The 25,810-nt window shown below is 37.8% G+C and overlaps 1 protein-coding gene across 6 annotated transcripts in view; it reads left to right on the top strand.

Moving 5' to 3' along the window:
* Positions 1 to 25,810, top strand: part of DCAF6 (DDB1 and CUL4 associated factor 6) — a 70,760-nt gene that overhangs the window by 1,085 nt on the left and 43,865 nt on the right. For 5 of the 6 annotated variants that reach the window (XM_039881525.1, XM_039881524.1, XM_039881522.1 and 2 more), the window contains exons 2-10: positions 8,203 to 8,264; positions 9,740 to 9,832; positions 11,740 to 11,925; positions 13,501 to 13,614; positions 16,029 to 16,164; positions 18,122 to 18,336; positions 20,825 to 20,918; positions 22,180 to 22,299; positions 23,683 to 23,940. In XM_039881525.1, coding sequence (XP_039737459.1) covers positions 8,203 to 8,264; positions 9,740 to 9,832; positions 11,740 to 11,925; positions 13,501 to 13,614; positions 16,029 to 16,164; positions 18,122 to 18,336; positions 20,825 to 20,918; positions 22,180 to 22,299; positions 23,683 to 23,940 — 1,278 coding nt within the window. The remainder of the gene's footprint in view (positions 1 to 8,202; positions 8,265 to 9,739; positions 9,833 to 11,739; positions 11,926 to 13,500; positions 13,615 to 16,028; positions 16,165 to 18,121; positions 18,337 to 20,824; positions 20,919 to 22,179; positions 22,300 to 23,682; positions 23,941 to 25,810) is intronic. The other variant, XM_039881526.1, reaches the window with a different exon arrangement.

The following is a 25,810-nucleotide window of genomic DNA, read 5'->3' as shown; positions in this document are numbered from 1 at the left end:
CGTTTGGGGCAAAAGTTGGCGCTCTTGCTCTTTCGCCAACGCTGTCCCCGCTCGGCCGAAGGACCTGAGTATTTGCTGACACCCCCTGCACTTCAGCCTCCGGAGGGGTCAGGTGTCGGCTCCGAAGCGGTGACCACCCTCGGGGACTTCACGCTCCAGACGGACTCTGCGCACACTGCCCTGCGGCCCGGAGCCAAACCCTAAAAGTGATCGCGGAGCCCGCCCCACCCCCGCGTGCTCTCCCGGTTCGACTCCGCTGTTCAGTTGGGTTTGACCGCGTTAAGGAGGTGTAGGGTTTCGCGTTCCCATTCCCACCCCTGCAAAACACACTTGGCATTTACTGTTTCATAGTTAAGCTTTCTAAAAACAACCTTCAGTGCTTGAGGAAACAGTATTCCACTTTTTTCGTTTTGGATAAGGTGGTTTTGTGAGGATTCTGGGTCCGGTATCTGAAACGTGGATGTAGTTACTGTGGGTCTTTTTTTTTCTTGAGCAACGTTTTCATGACTCTTTAATTCTTTTTCTCTTTTTTGAAAGTAAGACGTCATTTAAAAATGTATCCCCAGTTTTGCCACTTTTTGCTAGATATTTATCGATATCATTTGGTTTTGACTTCAAGTCAATAAAAGAAAATGAAATCTCATTACATCTCATAGTTCTAGTTTGTAAATTTTTCGAGAGAACTTGGAAGCTTTTTTTTCTTATTCTCGGTTTTTAGTGTCTCAAATGACATGAATACATTCTCCTGGTAAAAAAAACAAAAATAAAAAAAATAAAAACGAAGCAAAAACCCCTTTGATCCTTTCCATTCCATTTTCAAAACAAACCGTGTTATGTTTCCTGAATATTTGTCCAGACCTTTTTCTTTGCATTCTTAAAGCACGTAGTATATATAGAAGTGCCATAACTGTGTGTGTGTGAGTGAGAGAGACTTGTATCTATGGTGTCATACAGTAAACATTGTTTTGCAACTTGCTTTATCTACACTACATCTTGGAGATCTTTCCATATCAGTAATATGTAGGTTTCTATATTAATGTTTTGTTATGGTTTAAGTAGTTCAGATGTGTCTGATAGAGCCAGTTAAAATTAAAACCCCACATTTTCTTTTTTCCTTTCTACTCGGGCACGTCCCTAATGGAATGCCGTGGAGGAAAATTGGAGAGTAAGAGTCCACTGACTTTAGCAGAAAGTCTAAATAATAGATTTTCAAATATATATGGCTACAGGGAGTTTCTTATCTTAAATAATACTTGAAGTGCGCTAATTTTAAGTACTTTATAATTAGCACATTCTTACAACAGCGTCCTTTAAAAATGGTTTGCTGAGTATTTGGAAATAGCTTGTAAAGTTATTTCTTGGCCTTTGTAGATCTTTACACCTTTAGTTTATCTGACTCTTCTGCACTACAGTGCTGATTTTGCTTTGGCTTTTAGGAAACAGCAAATCCACATTAGTAATGCCTGAATTAATGAGATTTTTAAAAATAATATTTTGAAGTACTCTTATAAAGTCTTTCTTTTAAAAAGTCCAAGTCCAAAGGTTTTAGAAAGTAAATAGATTCTTGTTTTGAGACTTCAACATTTTGATTGTTTATCTACAGTATTGTAGGTTAATTATTTTTCTAATTTATTTTCATTGTATTTCTAATGAATTCCTGCTAAGTAACAGTAAAATTGGGATAGAACAAACTGATAGATTTTTCTTGTGACATTTACATTTAAGATTATTTTGCCATAGGATGTTTTTCCCATAGTTGTATTCAAGCTTTGCAGTTGATTTTATTTAAATTTAGTTATTTCTTTCCCTCCCATAAAAGAAAGTTACAGTTCACAAAATTTCCTTATATTGTGGGAATGAAGAAAAATAATTCGTCATATGTTATTTAGGAGAAAAAATATGTTTATATGCAGCCTCAAATTCAAAAGGTTCACCTGAACCAATGGAATATTGTTTTAGTCTAGCATGGATTTCCAGAGAGTAGGTCAGGGATTGTCATCTTCATGAGGCTGATGTAAATTTCACTGTTGGATTTATTTCTTAAAATAATAATTGTCAAAGTCTGGAGATACTTGTAGGTTTAAATGTTTCAGAGCTCAAGCTACTGTGTCCTGAGGTAGGGTAGTGCTTTTGGAATTCAGTGGTTATTATAGTAACTTATTAGCCACACGTTCTAATGATATAATAATTGTCAAAGTCTGGAGATACTTGTAGGTTTAAATGTTTCAGAGCTCAAGATACTGTGTCCTGAGATAGGGTAGTGCTTTTGGAATTCAGTGGTTATCATAATAACTTAGTAGCCAGACGTTGTAGTGATGATAATTGTCAAAGTTTGGAGATACTTGTAAGTTTAAATGTTTCAGAGCTCAAGATACTGTGTACTGAGATAGGGTAGTGCTTTTGGAATTCAGTTATTATAATAACATTAGCCACACGTTTTAGTGAATATGTACAGTTTTATAAAGACAAACATTGTTTATAAAAGAAACTCACTTATGTACATTTCCTCTATTCATATTTCTCTCATTTTAGCCTACAATTTGAATTCACACTTTCTAACCCCTCTAAATTAAAAGATGGTAATTGACAAAAGTAATTTTAAAGAACTTTTTGAGGGAGTTTGCTATAATGTATAAAATGTTTAAGTTATGATTAGGCACTGTGTAGGACAGTTAGGGCAGCTGTAACAAAATGGCTATAAGCAGGGTGGCTTATAAACAAGAGAAATTTATTTCTAACAGACTTGGAGGCTGAAAGGCTGAGATCAAGGTGCCCACATGGTCAGATTCTGTATTTGGTGAGGCCTGCTTCACTCTAATCTCCTGTGGCAGAAGGGGCTAGGCTAGCGCCTAGGGCCTCTCTTTTATAAAAGCCATAATCTAATTCCAATCACCTTGGGAGATCTCCTGACACCATCGCCTTGGGGGTCAGGATTTCAACTGAGGAATTTGGGGTGGGGAAGAACACACATTCAGACTGGAGCTGGCAGCCGGTGACAACTTTATAGTTGAGATTAAAATCTTTCTGTAATGAGTTTAAGAATTAATATCTGAGTTTCATTAAAGTCACTTAAATTACTCTATTTTGGCACAGCCTGAGCACATCTACATTCAGATTTACCAAATTCTTCATAATGCATTGCTAAGTTACAATATGTTAAATGAGGGTCAGTTAATTCTGACTTTTGCCTCATTAGCTACTGAGGAAAAGTTAGTGGAAATTTGGTTTTTGTTTCTTTAGTCTTGAAATCTCAGGGAAAATTGGAAAATGATTTTAGTAGTGAAAATGTCAAATATGAAAAACATAGAATATGCCGATAATTCCTGTAGATAAGATCACCAAAGGCATACTGTCGATCACAACAACTGCAGACAACAGGATGGGATCACTCAACGGTGGATTCCACCCCTCCCTGGGGTAGGATGAAAGGGCTTAGAAGGGATAGGAGCATCTGGTAGCACCAAACTTACGTTACAGGTATGTTTTAGGTCAGTGTTTTTCACGTTTTGGCCATGATCCACAGTAAAAATACGTATACGTGGCAACTTGTGATCCACACACACAACTAAAAAAAAAGATACTCCAGATGTGATTTAGCCTTATTAGGTGGGGTGCATTCTAATTTCTGTTCCGTATCATGATAAAAATGTCAGTGTTGACCCAGTAGAATATCCACTGAGTCTCGGCTTGAGAGTTGCAAAACTGTACCAGCTGCTGTGTATTGTAATTGTAATTGAATGTCATTGACTTCAGGTTAGGGCAGCAGGCTTCCCAGGTATTTATAGCAGATTTAAATAAAAAAATTTTTGGAACACTGCTGATGGCTGATAAGGAAGATATAAGTAACAAGTTTTTATTTACACCTTACACTTTTAAATCCTCATTTCTTGGATAAATCCCTGCAGTGGGATTGCTGAGTCGTAGAAATGTGTTTAACTTGACAAGAAACTGTCGGACTTTTCCAAAAATAACTGTACTTTCCTGCATTTCCACCAGCAGTGTTCGACGGCCCCATAGTTTCTTTCTCAGCACTTGGCATTGTGAGTCTTCCCAATTTCAGCCTTTCTAGTAGGTATGTAGAGGTATTTCACTGTAATTTTAATTTGCATTTGATTCAGCCCTAAGGATAGTGATGTTGAGTATCTTTTCATGGCCATCCATATACTTTGGTTAAATGTTCAGATTTACCTTCTTAACATTGAAAGACTTCTTAATACATTCTTGATTCAAGTCCTTAATCAGATATGTATTTTGCAAATACTTCTCCCAGTTCATGCCTTTTAGTTTTTATAACAACATCTTTTGTAGTTCATGCTTTTGTGTCCTGTTTAAGAATCTTTCCCTAATTCAAGATCACAATGATTTCTGATAGGCCTTTTTCTAGAGGTTTTCTATTTCTAACTCTTACATTTAGGTCTATGAACAATTTTGAGTTAATTATGCTGTGAGGTAAGGGTCAAGTTTCATTTCTTTGCATATGAATGTGCAATTGATCCAGCACCATTTGCGAAGGCTCTTTTTCCCTTTTGTTGAAAATCAACTGACCGTGTACATGTAAGCCAAGTTCTCTACCAAGGCTCTTCGGTGGAGGTGTCTGTCTGTATGCCAGTAGTTCATCTCTTTATGGTGAGTATTGACATCAGCTGGTGTGATATTTTTGAGCTGGTTCTTTTTTTTTTTTTTTTAAGTGATTTTGGCTATTCTGGGTCCTTTTCATCCCCATATAAATTTTAGAATCAGCTTGTCAGTTTCTGCAAAAAAGACCGCTGGAGTTTTGGTTGTTATTGCGTTGACTCTATATATTATTTTGGGGAGAACCGATGACTCTTACAGTGTTGGCTCTTCCAGTCCATGATCGTGGATCTTCTACAGTTTTAGGTGTTCTTCCGTTTCCCTCAGCAGTGTTTTATATTTTATATTTTTTCGCTGTACAAATCCTGCATCCTGTTTTGTATATTTATGCCTATCTGTGTTCTGTCTCTCCTTGGAGTTTTACGTCCTTTGGGGCTCAGTTTCTCTGGCTCTCTGGTAAGATGCCGTGGGAGCTAAAGAAGACAGTAGTGAGAGTGACAGATGCTATGTGGCTGTGACAAATGTGTTTTGAAAGAGACCAGTGCATTCACTGATAAATAACCCTTGATATCTAAGAACAAAACCAATGAAGAGGAGGGGCCACAGGGACAATGCAGGAAAAGGAAGACTTGACCTTGAGCTAGGGAAGGCAGCGAATGCAGGCGACGTTAAAGAGAAGTAGCTCACCAGGTGACAGGATCAAGTAAAGTGAAGACTTGTTCAGGCGCTTTCCTCTCACTTCTCAGCGTCACTAGCCTTATTTTCTCTGAACCACCTGAAGTTGTCTTCTCTAATGAAGTCACCTTTTAAATCATTTTTTCTCTTTTCGGACAATATTAACATAGAACAAACCCCACATGTGCACAGGGAGACAGCTAATCTTAGTGTCCGTAGTATATCAGGCACATGTATGAGTTGTGCATATGCTAATTTACTCGGCAATAAACCTGTACAGATGATGGTGTTATTCCCATCAAATGTAAAACTTTTACCGATGTAAGAACTAAGGCTCTGAGAGGGTAAGTGTTTTTGCCCAGCCTACGCAGTGTGTTCCAAGTTAGACATTTCAACCCTGGTGCACCTTTCTTGTCCTAAGCATCTTGGGCTAACAAGAGAGAGGTATGTGAATAAGGAAGTTACAAAGCTTTTCAATAAGTTACATAGTCCTTAAAAATGAGCAGTAGCTCTATATATTATCACCGAAGGATGTTCACCCTGTATTAATGAGTGAAACATTACAAAACGATGGTATGATCCCACACATTCATTCACTGATTCAGCACATGTAAAATGAGTGCCTACTCGGTGCTAGGCACTGTGCTAGACCCTTTGGGATACCTGGTGAATAAAAGAGTTCTTCTTTTAATGGAGCTCACTATCTATTAATATAGAATGAAATGTCAAAGTGGAGATGGAATTATAAGAGGCAACTTGGGTTGCACAAGGATGAGTCGGAAGCCACAGTGATAGGTTGGTTCAGCCCCAACAAGTGTATCGCTGTCGGGGGTTAGTTCTCCGTGGCTCCTGCATTTCTGCCCATCTTATGAGCAGAGGCACTGGCGGCTTTGTTCTGGACTATCTTTTCAAGAATCTCTAGGTAGTGAACAGGCTTGGAAGATAAAATAGCTCCCTCAGGGGCAGAGTGAAGATTTATTTATTGTCCAGTATAATAAAGATGTCTCCCTCTGGGACAAAGGTCGGTCGGTTTGCTTGATGAGCGGTTTGGGTTCCTGCAGTTCAGGCTTCACCAGCTGCTGTTCAGACTCACTGCTTGGTCGGAATTGCGCCCCGGCCGCCCTGCGTTGCCCCAAGCGGGACCGGAAACCCGCATGGGCTGGAAGCCCGTGCTGCTTGCTGTGCCACGGGCAGTAAAATCCTTTGCTTCTCTGATGGGGACCTCGTATCTTCTGCCAGCACCCATGAAATGGCCGCTTGCAAATATAGTGCTTGATAACAGAAGTGAGTTTATTTTTACTTTGATTTCAAGGGGGTCCTTTTTTTTTTTTTTACATAAGGTTCTTATTTTATGGTGGCTTTTAGCTCCCATTTCTTGGTAGTACATTTAGTTACTAAGAGGATAAAGTAGGTTGACACTAGTTTGTTCTAGAATCACATTTTATGGGGTGTGTGCACAATATAGCTGTTTTGAGTCCAAAGTCATGCTCAGAAACGTCATTCAGCACCTAATGTGTCTTGCATCTTTTATGTGCAAATTTCATAGATGAGTTCTTGCCAGAAGTACTCATGTTGTCATCGATTCTGTCATGTGTCACCACTGTTTTCTGTAGACAGAAATGGCTAGAGCTGTGTTTTCAAACCCAGATTTTAAAAGTTTGGGGAAAAAAGTTTCTGGTACTTTTTTTTCACATTTTAACAAATTTAAATTGTTGTCTTGTTGTTCATTTGAACTCTTTATTTCTTAAGACTTAATTTATAACAGTAGAATGACCAAGCCTGCCATTGGCCAAAAGGAAAAGATTTAAAAAAAATTTATTTTTCTATTTACTATTAACATCTTTTTAAAAATGAAAATCAGATTTGAAAAGTTCAAGAACACATTAGATGAAAACACTAATTGTTTTATTCCAGTAAGTTTAGGAACCATAGAGCATTCCCCCCATGTAAAAATAAAATTATTTTTTTAACCCATATGTTCATCCTCTTCCTAGCCATTTTGCCGGTTGGTTATAAAGGAGAAAAAAACAATTTGGCTTCAAGAAGATCCTGATCTTTACATTAAATGGCAAGAAAACAGAGAGATCTGCCTCTGGAGACCATAGTCAAATTTAATTTTATTTGGGATCTCGTCACCCTGATTGCTTAGCTAATTATCACTCTTTGTCGTATACTCAGCTTCCTTTCATTACAGCTTCTGAATAAACATGAAGCTTTTGGGTCCATCTTTGGTAAAGATGATTCAGGGAAACCTATTTCTCTTTTTCATAGAAGGAACATGCTCTATTTTTATAATATTTTAACTGTTCTGCTATTGATGGACATTTAGGTTCATTCTTCTATTTTTGCTGCCGCATTTCATCATTATAAAATGAACTTTGAAATATTTTAACCTTGCTGAAACTGAGATGTGTTTAAATATAGGTGGCATCTAACAAATGCCATTTTTTTTTTAATCGGAAACCCAGTCCTCCATCTCAAGTCGTCTCTGACCCCTTCTCTGCTTTGCTTTTCCATGTCGCACTTTCACCAGGTGCCATATTGTTCATTGTCTTTCATCCCTCACCAGATGACAGGGATCTTTTTTAGCTTGTTTTACCACTCCTGGATCCTAGAATACACCTGGCACGAAGTGAGTACTCAGCATATTTACCAGATGAATGGATGAATGAAGGGAACTTTTGAGTGTTTACTGTGGTCCAGACACCGTGCTAAGCCCTTTCTGCCCTTGAATCACTTAATCCTTGTAATAACCAGGTCATCAGGGACTCTAACGAGGAAACTAGGGCAAAGGAGGAGGTTAATTTGCCCAATATCACTCAGCTTGTAAATGGAGAGTTGAAATTAGAGCTTGAACCTGCCCCATGCTAAATCCTCAGCTCTTAACTTCAAAGTTACATTTTTCTCAGCAACAAATTGTAGGATTTATTTAGTTCGTTCTTTCTTTTTAAACAGGAAGAAGAGAATTTATCCAAAGATTAAAACTTGAAGCAACCCTGAATGTGCATGATGGCTGTGTAAGTAATAGTTAATTTTCAACCACGAAGGACTTTAAAAGCTGTTCAAATGTTTGATGAAATGCCCCAGTCCTCCCTGAAAAGATCGCAACTAACTGTAACAAATTGGGAGAATAAAACATTAAAGTAATTTTGAATTTCGAAAAATAATGTGAGATGTTTTTAAAGTGCAGATGGTTCATGTTATTCTGTCTTGACTGAAAGTGGAAGTCTCATTCTTTTTTGAAAATTTAGATACAGTTTACATACCATAAAATTCACCCATTTTAACTGTGCAGTTCAGTGGTTTGTTAATATATTCATAACACGCAGCTGTCACCATTATCTACTTCCAATATATATGCAGCATCCAAAAAAGGAAGTTCGTACCCTTTATCTGTCACTTCCACTCCCTCTGCACCTGGCCGTTGTCCGGCACTGGTCTACTTTCTGTCTCTATATATATGCCTCTTCTGGACGTCTCGTAAAAGTAGAATCATATGCTGTGCAGCCTTCCAGCCTGGCTTCTTTCCCTTAGCGTTAACGTTTTCAAGTTCATCCATGGCGCAGCCTCTGTTGAAAGATATCTGGGTTGCTTCCCCTTTGGCTGTTACGAATAATGAGACTTTCGTGTCCATATTTTTGTGTGACATGCTTTCTCTTCTCTTGCGTGTATGTCTTGTGGAAGTACGGGGTCACAGGGTGACCGTTTCAGTCTTGTGGTTTTGCCGAACTTTTCCAGAGCTGCCCTGGTTTGCGTCCCCACCAGCGAAGTTGAGGGCTTCGGTTCTTGGCATCCTCCCAGCTCTTCATCCCGCCCCCCATCCCCCTGCTTTTTATTTAAAGTATTATAGCTCTCTGAATAGGTGTGAAGTAGTAATTCATCATGGTTTTAGTTTTCATGAAGATTTACACCTACGTTACCTTCTAAGAGTTTCATAGTGTTGACTCTTATGTTTAGATATTCGATTATTCTCAGTTAATTTTTATATTCGGTGTGAAATACAGGTCTAAGTTCATTCTTTTGTTTGTGTATATTCAGGCATCGGTTGAAAAGACTTCTTTCTTCATCGAATGGTCTTGGACCCGTTGTCAAAAATTGCTTAACCATAAATGGAAGGGTTTATTCCTGGACTCTCAGTTTCATTCCATTGATGCATGTGTCTGATCACGATAGTACCAAATATTCTCGATGACTGTAACTTCGTAATAAGTTTTCCTAATTCCTTTTCCGGTGACCTGGTTTTATGTCACTGGATATAAAATGATTTAACTCAAATAAACTAATAAAACTTAAGAAAGACATTTCACTGGAAATTTTCAGAAAGTTGTGTTTACTAAATGGTAGTCAGTGTGTATTTTGAGTAAACTGGTAAATACTGTTTTCATAGACAACTTCATTAGTGATATAAATTTTGAATTATTGGTTATGTAAAAAATGGCGTACTTGTTTTTATGTTCAGTTTGCTTAAATTTCTATTTTGCTTTCTTTTTAGGTTAATACAATCTGTTGGAATGAAACCGGAGAGTATATTTTATCTGGCTCAGATGATACCAAGTTAGTAATTAGTAATCCTTACAGCAGAAAGGTACGTTGTCTAAAGAATATGTACGTGTAAAGAATCTGTAATGAGAGAGAAAAAATTAAGAAACTAGAAATCAAGAAATTGTAAATAATTGTGGAACGGGCATTCGTTATAGAATATTTTTATTTTGCTAAAGTTTATTATATGACCTGAAATTTATTCTTGGCAGGTCCCTGATTTCCTTAGGAAAACATCAGCTGTCATCTAGCCTTTAACTCTAGAATATTTAAGCATGCTTCATTTTATCTAAGTGGGTAAAATTGCTCAAAGTGACGTCTCAATAAACCATTCTTTGGGGAGGAAAAAGATGATGGGATTTTTTTTTTTTTCTTTTACGCTCACAGAATCTAATCTTCAGCAGGCAGTTTCAGAAACTGAGTTTTATCAGTTTGCAGATGGGCTGGGTTCTGGTGACCGGCTGCGTGACACTCAATTCAGTACGCTGGGGCGGCAGTCCATGTCATAATTAGGACTGTGTTCTGGTTTTGATTGGCTCCTTCTGACTTTGTATACAGAAGAAGTATGCAGCTATTCTTACATCAGTGAGAACATGGTAGATGGGGCAGTCTTATTTAATATTAACCATCGTCCAGGACAGATTGTTCATGTTTTTCTTATTTTTCTACAGTTAAGATATTTAAATAAATGTTTGTGGTCCTTCAGCCTAAAATAGGTTCATATCAAGCCTGTCTTTTATTAAAAGACAGGTCATAATTTTATTTCAGAGATAGCTTTCCTTAACTGTCCAGACTTAGCAGACGGAAACTTGATGCTTTCAAATTCTCCTTCTCTCAGGTCTGTAAGTACCAGGACAACCTTTTTTTTTTCCCCAGTAGAGAAATTTCCTGAAATTACGCATGTGCAGAATGCTTTTTGATCATCATTATCAGAATTTTAATGCTAATAATATAAAAAGCACTCATCTAGGTACCAATGAAATTTTTTTAAAGATGCAGAACTTTACTCTTTTTTAAAAAATTGTAGTCAAATACACATAATGTAAAATTAACCATCTTAACCTTTTTTAGGAATTCAGTTCAGTGACGTTACATACACTCACCTTATTGTGCCACCACCGCCCCCGTCCGTCCACAGAACTCTCTTCATCTGGCAGAGCTAGGACTCTGTCCCCATTAAACACCAAGTCCTGATTCTCCCTTCCCGCAGCCCCTGGCAACACCATCCCGCTTTCTGTCCCTGAATTTGTCCACTCTAGTGCTGTCGGCCATGAGTTCCATGTTGACGAACATCATATAAGTGTTTATATAGTGTTGTGACTGGCTAATTTCACTTAGCATACTGTCCTCAAGGCTCATCCTTATTGTAGTATGTGTCAGGATTTCCATCTCTCTAAAAGCTGAATAGTATTCCGTTGTGTGTATATTTATTCATCTATCAGTGGACACTTGGGTTACTTCTGCTTTTACACTATTGTGAATAACGTTGCTATGAATATAAGTGTACAGATATCTTTCCAAATCCCTGATTTCAATTCATCTGTAAAAATGCCCAGTGGCATAATTTTAAAAGATCGTATTTCTCCTCTATTTGCTAATTTTTTTTAAAATGACATTTGCTTTGGACCAATCATCCCACTGAAAAAAGCTTGATTAAATACTTTTTAAATTGTCCCAAAAAAGTAACAAACAACTGCCTCGATAGTAAGGAATTATCAATCCAAAATGACACTCAACCTTCTTCACATCTCAGAGGGGAAAAAAAGAAAATATGTGTGATTCTGATTTTTTTCTAATGATAATAGTTTGGAATCAAATGATAATTTTTCGTTGAGATGAGAATGTTAATGAGAATAAATGAGAATTTATTCCTGGCTTTGATTATATTAAATATAGTTGTTTGTTTCTAGGAAATAATAAATGACCAAGAACTGCTTTCTCTGTGTGATTTAGGTTTTGACAACAATTCGTTCAGGGCACCGAGCAAACATATTTAGTGCAAAGTTCTTACCATGCACGAATGATAAGCAGATTGTATCCTGCTCTGGAGACGGAGTGATATTTTATACCAACGTTGAGCAGGATGCAGAAACCAACAGACAGTGCCAATTTACATGCCATTATGGAACTACCTACGAGGTACAGTATTGTCGTGATTGCATATAATATATAATGTGGATATGTTTTGTGTAAGTGTACGTGTGTGTAGATGTATGTTCACACATATGTGTATATTATGTATACCCACATTCACGCATATGTAGGCAGAGAAATTTGAGGAAATGGGTCTCGATAAGCTCACAGATAAAGTTTAAGAAATAAGATGTGAGCTGTGGTAATAGGGTTTGTAATTGCTTGAGCAGCCATACTCTCAGCAAACAGATGTCCGCCTTTGAAGATGCTTCTGTTACTGTGTCTCAGAGCTCTCTACTGGGCTTTAACCTCCTAAACACTTTATCACCGTCTTGCATAAAGTCATCACCGTTCTATTGGTCTGCGTGTCTGTCTTTATGCCAGTACCATAACGTATTAAACGCAGTAGTTTTGTAATATGCTTTGAAATCAGCAAGTGCGAGGCCTCAGCTTCGTTTTTCTTTCTCCACATTGTTTTGGTATTTTGTGTCCTTTGAGATTCCGTATGAATTTTAAGATGTTTTTTTTCCCCTGTAAATGAGGCCATTGGGATTTTGATAGAAATTGCATTATATCTAGATCGCCTTGGATAGTATGGACATTTTAACAATACTAAGTCTTCCAATCTGTGAACACAGGATGTCTTTTCATTTCGTTTGTATCTTCTTTAGTTCTTTGAGAAATGTTTTGTTTGTGTACAAGCCTTTCACCTCAAGAAATAAATTTATTCCTTGGTGTTTTACTCTTTTTGATACCACTGTAATGAGGTGGTTTTCTCAATTTCCCTTTCAGAGTGTTTAATGTTAGCATGTAGAAACGCAGGTGATTTTTATGTTGATTTTGTAACCTGCAACATTGCCATATTCATTTATTAGTTCTAATGGGGTTTTTTGTATGTGTGGAATCTTGAGTTTTCTACACATAAGAGCACGTCGTCTTCAATAGAGATAATTTTACTTATTCCTTTCCAATTTTAATGCCTTTTATTTTTTTCTTGTCTGGTTGCTTGAGCTAGAACCATATTGGATAATAGTGATGAGAATGGGCGTTTGTGCCTTGTTCCTGACCTTCGAGGAGAAAGTTCCAGTTTTTCACCTTTGACTGTGGTGTTAGCTGTGAGCGGTCATCTTAAATGCTTTTTTGAGAGGTCATCTTAAATGCTCACATCAATTCAGCATCTTGCAATTCTCATAAACATTATCAGAGAACATTTTATAATGTATTTATAATAGAAGTGTAAATTCACATCCAGAAAACAAAAATTAGGCTTTGAGTAGCTTAGACAAGTTTCCTAGGGGAGAATTTTTCTTGTCAAAGTTGTTAGAAGTTTAAAATCTTAAAGAACTTTATATCTGCAGGTCTATTAATTTCAAACCTCAAAGTAATGAGTCATATTAATTCAACAATTACTCTTTGCATATTTCTGTATGTATTGTACTGTTTTGAATCATGGTGTGAGAAAGTCGTAAATACTTAAAAGAAATGGTTCTTAGTTGCTTTTGCTTTAAGCATTTTATGGCTTTCCAAGCCATCTGTTTAAATGTGCAATGACATTAGCTGGACTTCTGTTTTCATCTTCAGATTATGACTGTACCCAATGACCCGTACACTTTTCTCTCTTGTGGTGAAGATGGGACTGTCAGGTGGTTTGATACACGCATCAAAACTAGCTGCACAAAAGAAGACTGCAAAGATGTAAGACTCAAATTTTTGTACAAATGATGCAAAAAATTTAAGATTATACTTAAAACTGGACAGTAAGTTATCTCTGGGTTATGAGATTATGGGTAAATTAAAAAATTTTGTTTCCCTAAAATCTTCAATAAACATATATTTCATAGTAAAAAATTTTAATGAAAATGCTAATAGTAAATTTAGGGAACTTGTATTTTAATTGTACTTTTCAAATATATTTATGGAAATGCATATAATTGTTCATATATGCTCTGTCATTATAAGACCTGAAGCATTTATCACTGTATCCCGTTTACTTATAGAGATAATGCGGGCTTACCAATAGCAGTGATAAAAGCACGGAGTAGACTAGTGTCTTTTCGTTTTTACCCTGACCTTTAAACCAAGAAATATATGTCATCTTTTAAAAAAATAATGATACCATTCTTTGTATATGTTCATTCAGATTTAGCTCACTCTCTAAAGATAATTGTTTCACTATCAACTTTGTATTTTAGGTACTATTTTAAACTTGAAAAAGGCCTGAGAAATACAGGATCCTAGACAACCCCAAATGTTATTTAGAGACAGTAGTTTTTTCTCAGATCATTTCGAAGTGCTAAATGAAATAAGAAAGGATTGCTAGATATATTTTTACTGAAAGTTACTCACCCCCCTAAAAAAAATTATTAGTAATCAGGTTGAGTACTTGCTAATTAAAGCAATTGCTATTGTTAGCATTCTTTGGGGGCATGGGGAGATTATTTTCTATATTGAAACAGAGAAGAAAAAAATAGAAATTAAAAAAAGTTAAATCTATAGTTGTTAAGTTAGTTTTTATGTTATATGAGTACACACACACAAGTAGGAAAGCATTGAACTAAAAGGCAGCAGAAATGAGTAAAATATTAGACTGTTTATTAGGGACATTTGAGTATACCTGTTTCTTAGTAAATGATAGATACTAAAATTCGTTATGCCAAATTCTTTTAAACCGTGTTTTCGGTGTACAGTGTAGTAGGATTTAATTGTGCTTTTATAACCGAAAACCCTCTAAAAACAGAGATGAAAGCAAAGTTAATAAGTGAAAATACTGTTAAAACTTTCCTTAATAAAACTTTTGATTTCTTTATAAAAATGAAGAGGCAACGTATAAAGAACAACTGTTAACTAGAGCAATCCTTAACACTAAAATCTTAGAATTATGGAAGACATTCGGTGAATGAATTCTGTATAATAGGAATCATGATCCTTTAATTTAACATCATAGGAAAAATGTTAAATTACATGTAATAGGGATAATTAAATAAGTAAAACTTAAGACAAATGTAATTTAAAAACATGGCTGTACTGAGAAGCGTGAGGAGCTTAAGTCATAGACAAAATTATATAAAATTAACAAAATTCCTTAGGGATATGTATTTGGGGTGAGAGCTCTCACAGTTCCTAATGCTTATATAGAAATAAGTAGTGACATAGTAAAACCTTTTAATAGAGTTTGTATATATGGGTGTACTTGTTTTTGAACTGGTAAGGAGAAAGATTTTATAAGTTGAAAAAATATGAAAGTTTAAAATCAGCTAATAATATTTTTGTTGTATTTTATTATCAAGTTATATTTAAAATAGTATGAGTACCGTATAAAACAAACATTAGTACTCAGCATAGACAAAGGTAGATTATACCTCCATCTTTACTGGCCAGTGGGCCAAAATTAGCAGGCCCTTCTAATGTAATTAGCGACTTAATGACACATTACATAGGTAACAGATGAGTTTTTTACATTTCTAAAGCTGTTCACTATTCATGAGTATGAGGATATTTAGGAGGCATTTCTGAGAAATAATTCAAGTCGTATTAGATTATTTGAAATGCAGTTTTGAATGAGTTTCCTGAATTATTACCAGCTTCTTGGAGCTGCTGTGTGGATCCAGTGTAATTGCTGCGTGTTTGAATCTTGTATCTGGGAGCCGTTTTCACTTTGTCTTCGTCATGATGTATTTTATATCACTCAAATATTGGTTGTTTTTAAATTTTTACTTTAATTAAATCTAGTATTTCCGTTTTTTTTTGAATTTTGATTAGTTCATAAGGAAAGCATACAGTATTGTTTTAGAAGTCAGTTTTGGAGTTGATAGCAAATCGTAAAGAAAAACAGAATTTTCCTTAGAGCAATAAACTGCTGAGGAAGAATATTGACTGAGTGTACTTCTTTCGCGTGCACATGAGCTGCGTGTGTTAGAAACGCTCAGTGATGGAAATCTTAAAAATAAAAATTAAAAAGCCATGTTGTTTTTCTCCCCCGTCGTCATCATACTGACTGAATTAGGATTTGAGAAAGGTAATTTTCTTCTAATTGAAGGGAAAATGTTTTAGATATAGTATCATCTCTACTGTAAAGCTCCGTGCAGCTGATGCTATTTTATCTTTCGTAGGATATTTTAATTAACTGCCGACGCGCTGCCACATCGGTAGCAATTTGCCCACCGATACCGTATTACCTGGCTGTGGGCTGCTCTGACAGCTCAGTGCGGATATACGATCGGAGGATGCTGGGCACCAGAGCCACGGGTAAAAGCTACGTAGTAGGGAAAATAGAAGAGTCTGTCCGTTCAAAGAGTAAATTTTTAGGACATTTGCCATTTTAAATTTTCATTAGTTTGTCATAAAATCAGTAAGCAGAATATATTTAAATAATATATATGGTAAAAATAGCATTTCGCCAAGATCTTATGACCCTATCAGGGTGATACTTTGGCAGTTTGTTACTTTAAAAAATTGTAACGCTTGATGTGCACTCGTCCCTCAGCGGGTGCAGGGCCCGTTTCCAGGACCACCCTCGTGTCGCGGCCCCAAAGTGCGCTTTTCCTCCCGTGGGTGGCTGACTCTGCGGATCTGAAGCCCGCGGGTACGGAGGGCCAGCTGTCTTCGGTCCCTGGGGCTGTTGTAGCAAATGACCTTCCTGGCTTCAAACAGCAAACTCATTCTCTCGGGCTGCACACCAGCAATCCAAGTGTTGCCGGGTTGTTCACCTGGAGGCTTCCGGCGAGTCTGTGGCATGCTTCTCCCCTGCTGCCTTCTGGTGGCCACTGGCAGTCCGGAGCATCCCTTGGCTTTTAGACGTGTCGCTCCGGTCTCTGCTCCGTGCGTGTCTGTGTCCGCATTCCTTGTGCGGGCGTCTGTGCTGCGGGACTCAGGGCCACCCTCAGCCAGTCCAACCTCATTTTACTAATCGCATCTGCAAGGACCAGTTTCCAAATGAGGGGATGTTCCGAGGTCCCGGGTGGACGTGACTCTGCGGAGGCTCCTCCTTTCTCCGTGCAGTATTCGTAATGAAGAGGGTAACAGTCAGCGTGGTGGAGAGAACAGTTAGGAATAACAGTGACTCGGGTATGTGCTAATGTGTAGCGCGTGTTTACGCTCAGCCAAGTTCAAATGCCGTCCGCGATGCTGCGGGGACCGACTTTGAATCCACCACCTTCAGCTCCTCTCCTCATCCACTGTGGGGTCCACCCACTTCCGAAATTCCCAGTTCAAAGTCAACTTCCATTGGCACTGAAGGCCAGGTGTACTTACACACACACCACACACACACACCCCCCACAAGCCGCAAACATCATATGCATATGCACATTTATATATATTTGTTGGATTAACTGTTATTAAAAATAAAAGCGAACTTGGCCAGAAACTAAGACGATGTCAATCTCATTTTCAGTTTATGTCCATTAAAAACGGACGCAGGCTCTTGGAGTGGGAGACCAGATGGGGTGTTTTTTATCGAGCTGCGTTTGAGGAGTCTTGTCTCTTTGGAGATGAGCATTTAGGGCCAACAATATCGATATACTATGAAACTGTAGGCTTAATCATTGTTTCTCAACAGATGGGATGCAGTTGGCGTTCTGTGCAGGGCACGATCTCATTGTGCAGCTTGGCGTGATTCTTAGAATTTAGCGTTCCTGGGCTCCCCCACCCTGTGCACCCCTCCCTGTTGTAGTGCGTTGATGACTCCCCAAAGTAAATTAAAGTTGGAATAGTATCCCGACTCTTATTTTATAAGAGGAACATTTCACGACAGTCAGAATCTTTTAGAAACATAAAGTAAAAAATAATTCGCTTTAGAAAGAGACTGTACTATTTTATCTAGTATACTAATAAGTATCAGCTTTCCTCTTTATATTATAAAATTATGTTAATTTGAGGAGAATTCTTGGAAGGTGATTTGGTGTGACTATAATCATAAATTATTTAATCAATCAAATAACTCATATTTCCAGGAAAACATTTATATAATCTAGAATTCCAGGCAGTCATGAATTTTTTTAAAGATGTTTTCTTTATACCATATTCTTATTTATTTTGTTACAAAATCTGGTTACCGAAAAAAGAGACTCTAGAAATAGAAGACAATAGCTCGCATTTTCGCTGCTACGTGAAATGACGGATCTCATAATTCAGATTAAGAGTTTTTTAAATATTTTTCTTCAAAAAACATAAATTTCGAACAACTTTCCGTTTTCTTATTTAGGGAATTATGCAGGTCGAGGAACTACTGGAATGGTTGCCCGTTTTATCCCGTCCCATCTTAATAATAAGTCCTGCCGGGTGACATCTCTGTGTTACAGCGAAGATGGTCAAGAGATCCTGGTTAGTTACTCTTCAGATTACATATATCTTTTTGATCCAAAAGATGACACAGCACGAGAACTTAGAACTCCTTCTGCAGAAGAGAGGAGAGAAGAGGTAAGTTTACTCTAAACCGTGTTCTCTATTCAATTCAGAAAACATTAATTCAGTGACTCCGGGGTCCTGAAAGGCTTCAGAAAATAGAGTTAATTTTCAAGGCATTTGTGGTCTAGAAAACAAGGACATGAAATGTGCATGAAAGAACAGGGGCTAGTAAATAATGACGGGGAAGGTGCTAGAAAAAAAGTATTGTGGAATACTTTTAAAGAAAATATTTAATTTAATAGCAGAATGTTTCTCTAACTTGTACAGTTGCAGAAAAGGCCATTAAAATGATAAAAATGTGATGTACAGACTTGCAGGAGACTCAATGTTATGTCTGTGCACCAGTGGGACTTTTACATTCACCGTCCGTGTGTGGACAGCAGCCCCTCCTCTCCTGAAGCCGCCTCTCTTTCACAGGGTGAGCGTGTGTCTCTCACCCCAAGGACATCTCAGGGAGTACGGATGAGGGAGTGAGAAAAGGGTACTGTAAAGTGTACATATCATCAACGACAGACGACGTTATCATCAATACATGCACGCATGCACACGACACACACACACGAAAAGGGCGGCGTACTGTAGCGTACACACACACACACACACAGAGCAGTGGGTACTGTAAAGTGTACACACACACACACACACGCTCACGCACACACGGAATCGGCATCACCATTTTCTTATTTATAAAAGGCAAAAACCAGAAGTGATGTAGCCTTGACAGTCCACAGCAGTAGAAAAACGTTTGCTTTAACCTGTTAAGCTTCTTTCCATGACGTGTTTTTCACTTTGGCTTTTTTATTTTATAATGCCCTACGTCGATCAGGCTGCTCTTTGCCTTTTGAAATGAACCATTGCTTTTTATTAACTGTCAGTGACTTTTTGTATCGGCTCATCTCCCATTCCTGAGCGCATTTTAAAGGTCCTAAAGAACAACCACGATTTTGTAATTCCTATGAGATGCTAAACAACATTCAGTTCTTAAAATTGTAGGTTCAGAGGGCTATGAAATGAGAGAGAAAAAATCAGTATTACTTTATATGCTGAGATTTTAAATGTGGCCGTGTATTTAAGATGGCCGTGTATATAAATGGCTCATGAGAGCTAAGACTGAAAACGTGAACTCTGCTTGTCGTCGTTGCTATGTAAATTCCTCTTGAAATATATGCTTCAATAAAGTTGTAGTCAAACTTTGTGACTGTTACATAATGAAAGTTAGAAATGTAGAAACATTTTAAGTGGGCCAGCTAGCTTTTGTAGCATAGAATACTTAGCCAAAAGATGTTTATATAATCAGTGAATGAGGCTGAGTCATGAACAGTTGGTTTTAGCTTTTTTCTGAATGTGTTTTTCTTAGTATCCTTTGTTGAATTAACTAAAATAAGAAAAATGATTTAAAAAATGGATTAAAATTATAAAAATAAGCCATTATTTTAATATAATATTATATTAAAATTTTATTATAATAAGCTTATTATAATAAACCAAATAATCCAGAGGTGTATCTAGAAGAGGAATTAATTACGTCTCCCTCTTTATCCCACTATCTTTTCTTTTGGTGTTTTATGCTAAATCCTTGTCAGTAATGTTCAGTCAAAGACTTAACTCATCAAATATTTATTGGGTGCCTACTATGCACTAAGTCTTGTACTAAACTTTAGAAAATCAAGGATGATTGTGACAAAGACATGTCCTCACACTCAGGAATGTACAGTTTGGCGGAAGTAGAGATATAAATAAGTAAATATGTGACACTTAAAAGTGATAGAATTATACATAAGAATTATGTTCTATATAAGTAGACCAAAAGAGAGAATAATCAAATTTGATTGGGAACGTAAAACAAGCTTGAGCAGGGTTTTAAAATATGAATAAATTTTAATGTATGATTTTTAATTTTGTTTCCATTTTCTTCCTGATTTGTAGAGACCTCATTCAATTTCGTGTCCTCTAATAATTTCTTTCATTTTTCCCTTTGAAATTTTCCACTCGTTCCACCTTATTATCAGAGTGCTTTGTTGGATACGGTCTCTTTTTCTCTGGCTCCCGTAGTTCATCCCCAAAATATATATCCTACATCTGCGGTACCACCCACCACTGTACCACGGGCCCCCTGATCAAAGGCGTCAGCATCTCTCCTGGACCACGCTGGTGGCTCCCTGACCGCTCCCTGCCTCCCCCTACAGTCCTGCAGCCACACAGCAGCCAAGGCGGTCCTTCACTGACCAGCATGCCAAGTGGCTCCCCACTTCACTCAGGGCTCTGTAGTGGCTGCAAGAACTTACATTGTCTGGGTCTCGCGCTCCCACTGCCCTCCTGTGTCTTCTCTGTGTTTCCATATCTCCTTGCTTGCTCAGGCAGGCAAGCAGGCTTCTCTGGGAGCTGTTTCTTCAGCATCTTTCCCGTTTTGACCTAGCACCTCATTCGCATATCTGTAAAGGAAGCAGGTTGGTGGAAAGACTCCGTTAGACTGAAAGCGAGTTTTCTCCTCATCTTTTAGTTACGACAGCCTCCAGTGAAGCGTTTGAGACTTCGTGGCGACTGGTCAGATACTGGGCCCCGAGCAAGGCCTGAGAGTGAGCGAGAACGAGACGGTAACTCTGCTTTGGTCAGCTTTTCTTTCTTAATGTGGTATTTAAAAATTAATGTTGTAATTCGTTTCCAGTGTTTTCGCTAGTATGAATGATGCTGCAGTAAATATCCCCATACATCTATCTTAGCATATTCCTGCAAGCGTATCTGAGGATAGATGTCCGAGAGGCGAACGGCTGGGTCACTGGACCAGTGCATTTTAATTGTAATGTGATCAAATGACCCTCCCAAAAAGCGCTGCTTTACATTCCCACTGAAAATGTAAGAATGCTCGCCGCTCCGTAAAACACGGGGCGTTATCAAACTTCTGAGTTTTTGCCTTTCTGTTAGCTATAAATAGAATGAAAACTCTCATCTTCCAACTGGAGAGTTTTATAACAGCACAAATTTTTTTTTTCCTTCTGTCAGGTTTCTTGAGAAGCATTAGAAACTACCTTGGGAGCTTTAAGATGGCACACTTTAAAATAGAATTAATCCTTGTGTATTTTAATAAATGAGCGTGTAGCCAAAATCTTATTCTAATGGCTTCTGAAATCTTTTAAGATCAAAAGCATATTTCCCAATATATTATCTTTGGTATTATTTTGCAACATACGTTTAAATATAAAGCTACGTTATATAAAGGCGATAGAGTGTACAATAAATTCTGTTTTCACAGGTCAAGAACAAATGATTTCCATTTTTAATTATATAATTATAGAATAGAATTGTCACAGTTTTAATTTGATGTCATACTTAATTTGAAAATACTCTTAAGGGAAAATTCATGTATTTGAAGGAGGAAAAAGGAAGAGGGAAGAGAAAAAACACTTTCTGGTTTCAGTTAATTTCATACATGTGGACTCTGCTTACAGTAAAGGATGACAAAAACAAATTCAGTTTAAGAACGTTTGAGAGGGCAAACCTTCCTCTTAATCTGCTCAACGTGCAATACCCGGCCCCTTCTAGCTGTGCGCTCTTGGAACTACAGATGTGGGTTGGGGTAGTGGCGGGAGGTGCGTTGGTACCTGAGAATAAGCCAAGATGTAGGAGACGTAAGTCCTGTCCTTGGGGAGCTCAAAATCCAGATGGAGCGTCACTCGTTTAAACGTCTACTATGAGATGTGACGACAGCTCTAGTCGATTTCTATACATTCATAGCATTTTTTGGCAATTTGAATTTTTTTAATTGCTTTCATTCTCAAAACCCCTCAGATCTAGGTTTTCGCATCAATGAAAGACTAACTCTTATTAAGTTCACTGATAAGACTCGTGTTGCCGTAGGAGAGCAAAGTCCCAATGTGTCCTTGATGCAGAGAATGTCTGACATGTTATCAAGGTGGTTCGAAGAAGCGAGCGAGGTCGCACAGAGCACTAGAGGGCGAGGAAGGCCTCGGCCCAGAGGTAATGTTCCTTGTTAATTACAGTCCTCAGAAAGCTGTCAGAAACTATGTACCGAAGTTGGGTTTATTTATGTCATCTCACTGATGCCATGTTTTATATCTACAGTGAGGGTCTTGCTGTCGTGGGAAGCAGTGGAGGATAAAGGGTATTGGCTATAATATGTGCCTTCAGGTTCCACTCGTTCTAGCCCTTATTTTTTGCTCTTCTTAAAAAAAGTAAGAGCATCTGATATTCCCCATTTAAAGTCCTTTTTGTATACTCTCTGCGAGTAGAAATATATAAAACTCTGTAGGTAAATAAGTTGCATGTGATTGAAGTTTCTCCTTTGGGTTACTTATGTACATTGCTTATTAATTACTGTTTCTGGTGTTAGCTGACCTGTTATCATATTTGTTTACTACTTTCCAGTTTTGTGGGTTTTGGCAAGTTACCTATTCTCAGTCCAAAATGAGGCATATAAAAGTTAACTTCTACATGTTTTAAATCTCCAAAGAAAAAATTTCTGTTGAATTTCATCCATAAATGTTTCTTATTATCTCCTGCATATCAGTTAACTTTTTCAAAAACTTTCTGGACTGTGGCTTTGCTTAAGGGTAATTAAATTTGTATTTAAATTTAAACTAAGAAATAAATAAATCATGGTGATTAAAAAACTATTCTGTGGTAGTTGTGTCTTGCAAGGCATGAACTTGGTTTGTCTGCTCCATTTTTAATAAAATCTAAATTTGAAGCAAAATCAGAAAATTTTAATGTTTATTGAGTATTAATCATTCCTTTACAGATAGCAGAAAGCCTAGCATAGCGCATAGCAGACATTCAGGCCTTTTAAAATCATAACTGCCTTGTGTTAGTTTAGTGGTTAAAACATCACTGCTATGAAACAAGAATCAGGAACTTAACCCTATTTTGGCCTCTTCGTGGTTTTACTCTTGCTAATGCAGTTTTTATTAGGTGTTGTACGAAGAACACGATGTTCTAGGGTGGCACTGTATCGACATAAACCCGTTACCCTATTATCCAGCTATTACATCAGAACCATCATCTCTAAACTTAAGGGATGAGACGTTGTTTATCGGCATCACTTATGCTGTTATTTAGCTTCGTCTGAGCGAAGCTGCCACGTTGAGCATTTTGCTGAAAAGATCATTTTAACGAGAACGTGCTGTAGATGGATCTTTACCCCTCTCAATGAGCCAAATGGACCAAACCACCAGTGGGCGCTTTTGATTTCCTATATATTCTATGTTTCTGAGTGTGTGTGTGTGTGAGTGTGCACGTGTGCACACTCAAGTGCGCCTGTATGTCCCGCACACACCTCTTCTGAGTAGTCGGTTTCGGAAGGCATCTAGTGTTTGAACTTGCATTCACATGGACTCTTTGAAGGTGGGACGAGTCAGCCAGAAGCTTCGACCCTCCCTGTGGTCCCGCCGGGCGCTGACTCGGAAGCGGCGGAGAGCGCCATGGAAGTGGACGCCGCAGCCGAGCAGTTCCCGCAGCCTTCTGCGTCCTCTGCGGCGTCCGCTCAGGCCCGCTCGCCGGCGTCTTCTGCAGAGAGCCCGCCGCCCCCTCTACTGTCTTCTCCAGACAGTGAACCAAGGCCGTCCGTCGAGGCGTCTGGCCAGCACACGCACCATCAGTCTGGTGAGGATGTCACTCTTTACCTAGGCTGTGGGTCATCTGATGGTTTCTGATCGTGAGAACTTCCTTCTGGGCCGTTCGGAAAGATGCTAAATCACATGTTCCCGCTGGAGTGAATGGCCCCGATGACACGTAGTATGTGAACGTGTGACCCAAGCACGAGGTTCTAGTGTGCCTGACTCGCATGAGTTGTAACACGTAGCAGGAATCTTCCATTTACGTGAGACAGTTTTTTTAAAACGTAGCTACCGGCAGATAGTGTTTTGACGTAGTTTAAGCACTCGATGTAGCGATTACTTTTATAGGCCGTTTTTAGACAAAATATCTCTCTAAACTTATTTGGTTGCTAGTCTGTGTTAAAGTAATGGTGAAATATGTCCTTAATTATTATTGTCCCATTGTATTTATATTTTTGATTATTTTTCCTAAAACCATGAAACACTTTTAATACATTCTCTGTGGTGCATTTGATATGGTCTCTTGTCAACAACATGCAGTTTATCAAAAGAATTATTTCTCCTATATTTATGGGAAAAAGAATTGTTTTAGCAAATCTTACTCTTCTTGGAACTTGATATTAGTGAAAAAAATTAACTCCCAAATTCTGTTAAAGTACTATTTTCCCCGGTATTATAACTCCTCATGTTCAACTTTTTCCCCCTAAACTGTGGATTGTACTAGTATTTATAACAGTAATTTTCAGCAGATAATGTCTAGTTTACTTGACATTTTAACTGTATACATGTAATTATAATAACCAGTAAGATATTTATTCATATTTTCCTTTGGATTCTTCTAAGGAAGCATTTTACTTGACATATAACCAAAAATATTAGCAACTAGAGATACAGCTGGCAGGCCTAAGCTAAAACCTATAAAAAATTCCTAACAGCTTAACTGCCAAGCTGTCACTTTGTTCTTGCTTCTCTGGAATCTGATACTAGATCACCAAATACGGTTTTAAATTAAGCTTTAAATTAAGCACTCTTTTATCGGTATAGCCCGTTTTTGGTAATTCATTTTCAGTTTCTATGGGAATAGAAGCCAGAATCAGTTACATAACGGTTAACGCTGGTGTATAGTTGACCTTTCAACTTGTGGGAAGTTGGGACAGAATCGGTTAAAAGTTGACTTTTCAAAGCAGGTGCAATTGGTAAAAACAAGAACTTTTGAAGTAATAGCGTTCTTGGAAACGTTCTTAAAGATTTCGATCAATTATGTTATCAGGAAAACTTAGCAAGAATTCTCCCGAGCTCGTGTTCGCACGTCCACTCATCGTAACTTCTTCCATTCGTTTCTGAAACACGTTCTGAGTAGATTACTTAGTTTAGAGTTTCATTTTTTTGTTATAGATGTTTAACACATTTTGATAGTACATTTCAAATTGCTAAATATCTTTCAAATTTAATGTAAGTATTAAATACTGTAGTCGTTTGAATCAGTGAAATTCAAAAATTTGTGATGATCACGTATGTGGTCATTGAACATTACTTGGCACTTTTGCCCATAAATTTTTTTCAAGAAAGTACGGAAATATCTTTAACTGGTAGGTTATTAAAAGAAACTTGATCATTTTGATAACATGGAAAATTGGAATATTTCCATGTCACTACGATCATATTGCTTTTTTTGGCCTTGTATTTTCCCAGAGCCCAGCGTTTTAAGAGGCACTTAATCTTTGGCTTCCCAGTCCCTTACGCACGTCTGCGCCCAGACGGTTTGTGATGGTGGCACTGTCCGTGCGTCCTTAGAGGCATGATTTCTGTCACTGCCTTGCACAGAGGTGGAGGAAAGGAACAGTACTTCCTGCCATGCGGTGGACGCCTCTTTATGTACCTGTCCCTGCCTCTCCTCCGTGCCCCTTGCGTTTCCT

This window comes from Pteropus medius, unplaced genomic scaffold (genome assembly GCF_902729225.1).
Source record: "Pteropus medius unplaced genomic scaffold, Ma_sr-lr_union100, whole genome shotgun sequence".
Classification (NCBI taxonomy): Eukaryota; Metazoa; Chordata; class Mammalia; order Chiroptera; family Pteropodidae; genus Pteropus; species Pteropus medius.
The sequence above is the reverse complement of the archived record's forward strand: the minus strand, read 5'-3'. Positions and strand labels throughout refer to the sequence as shown.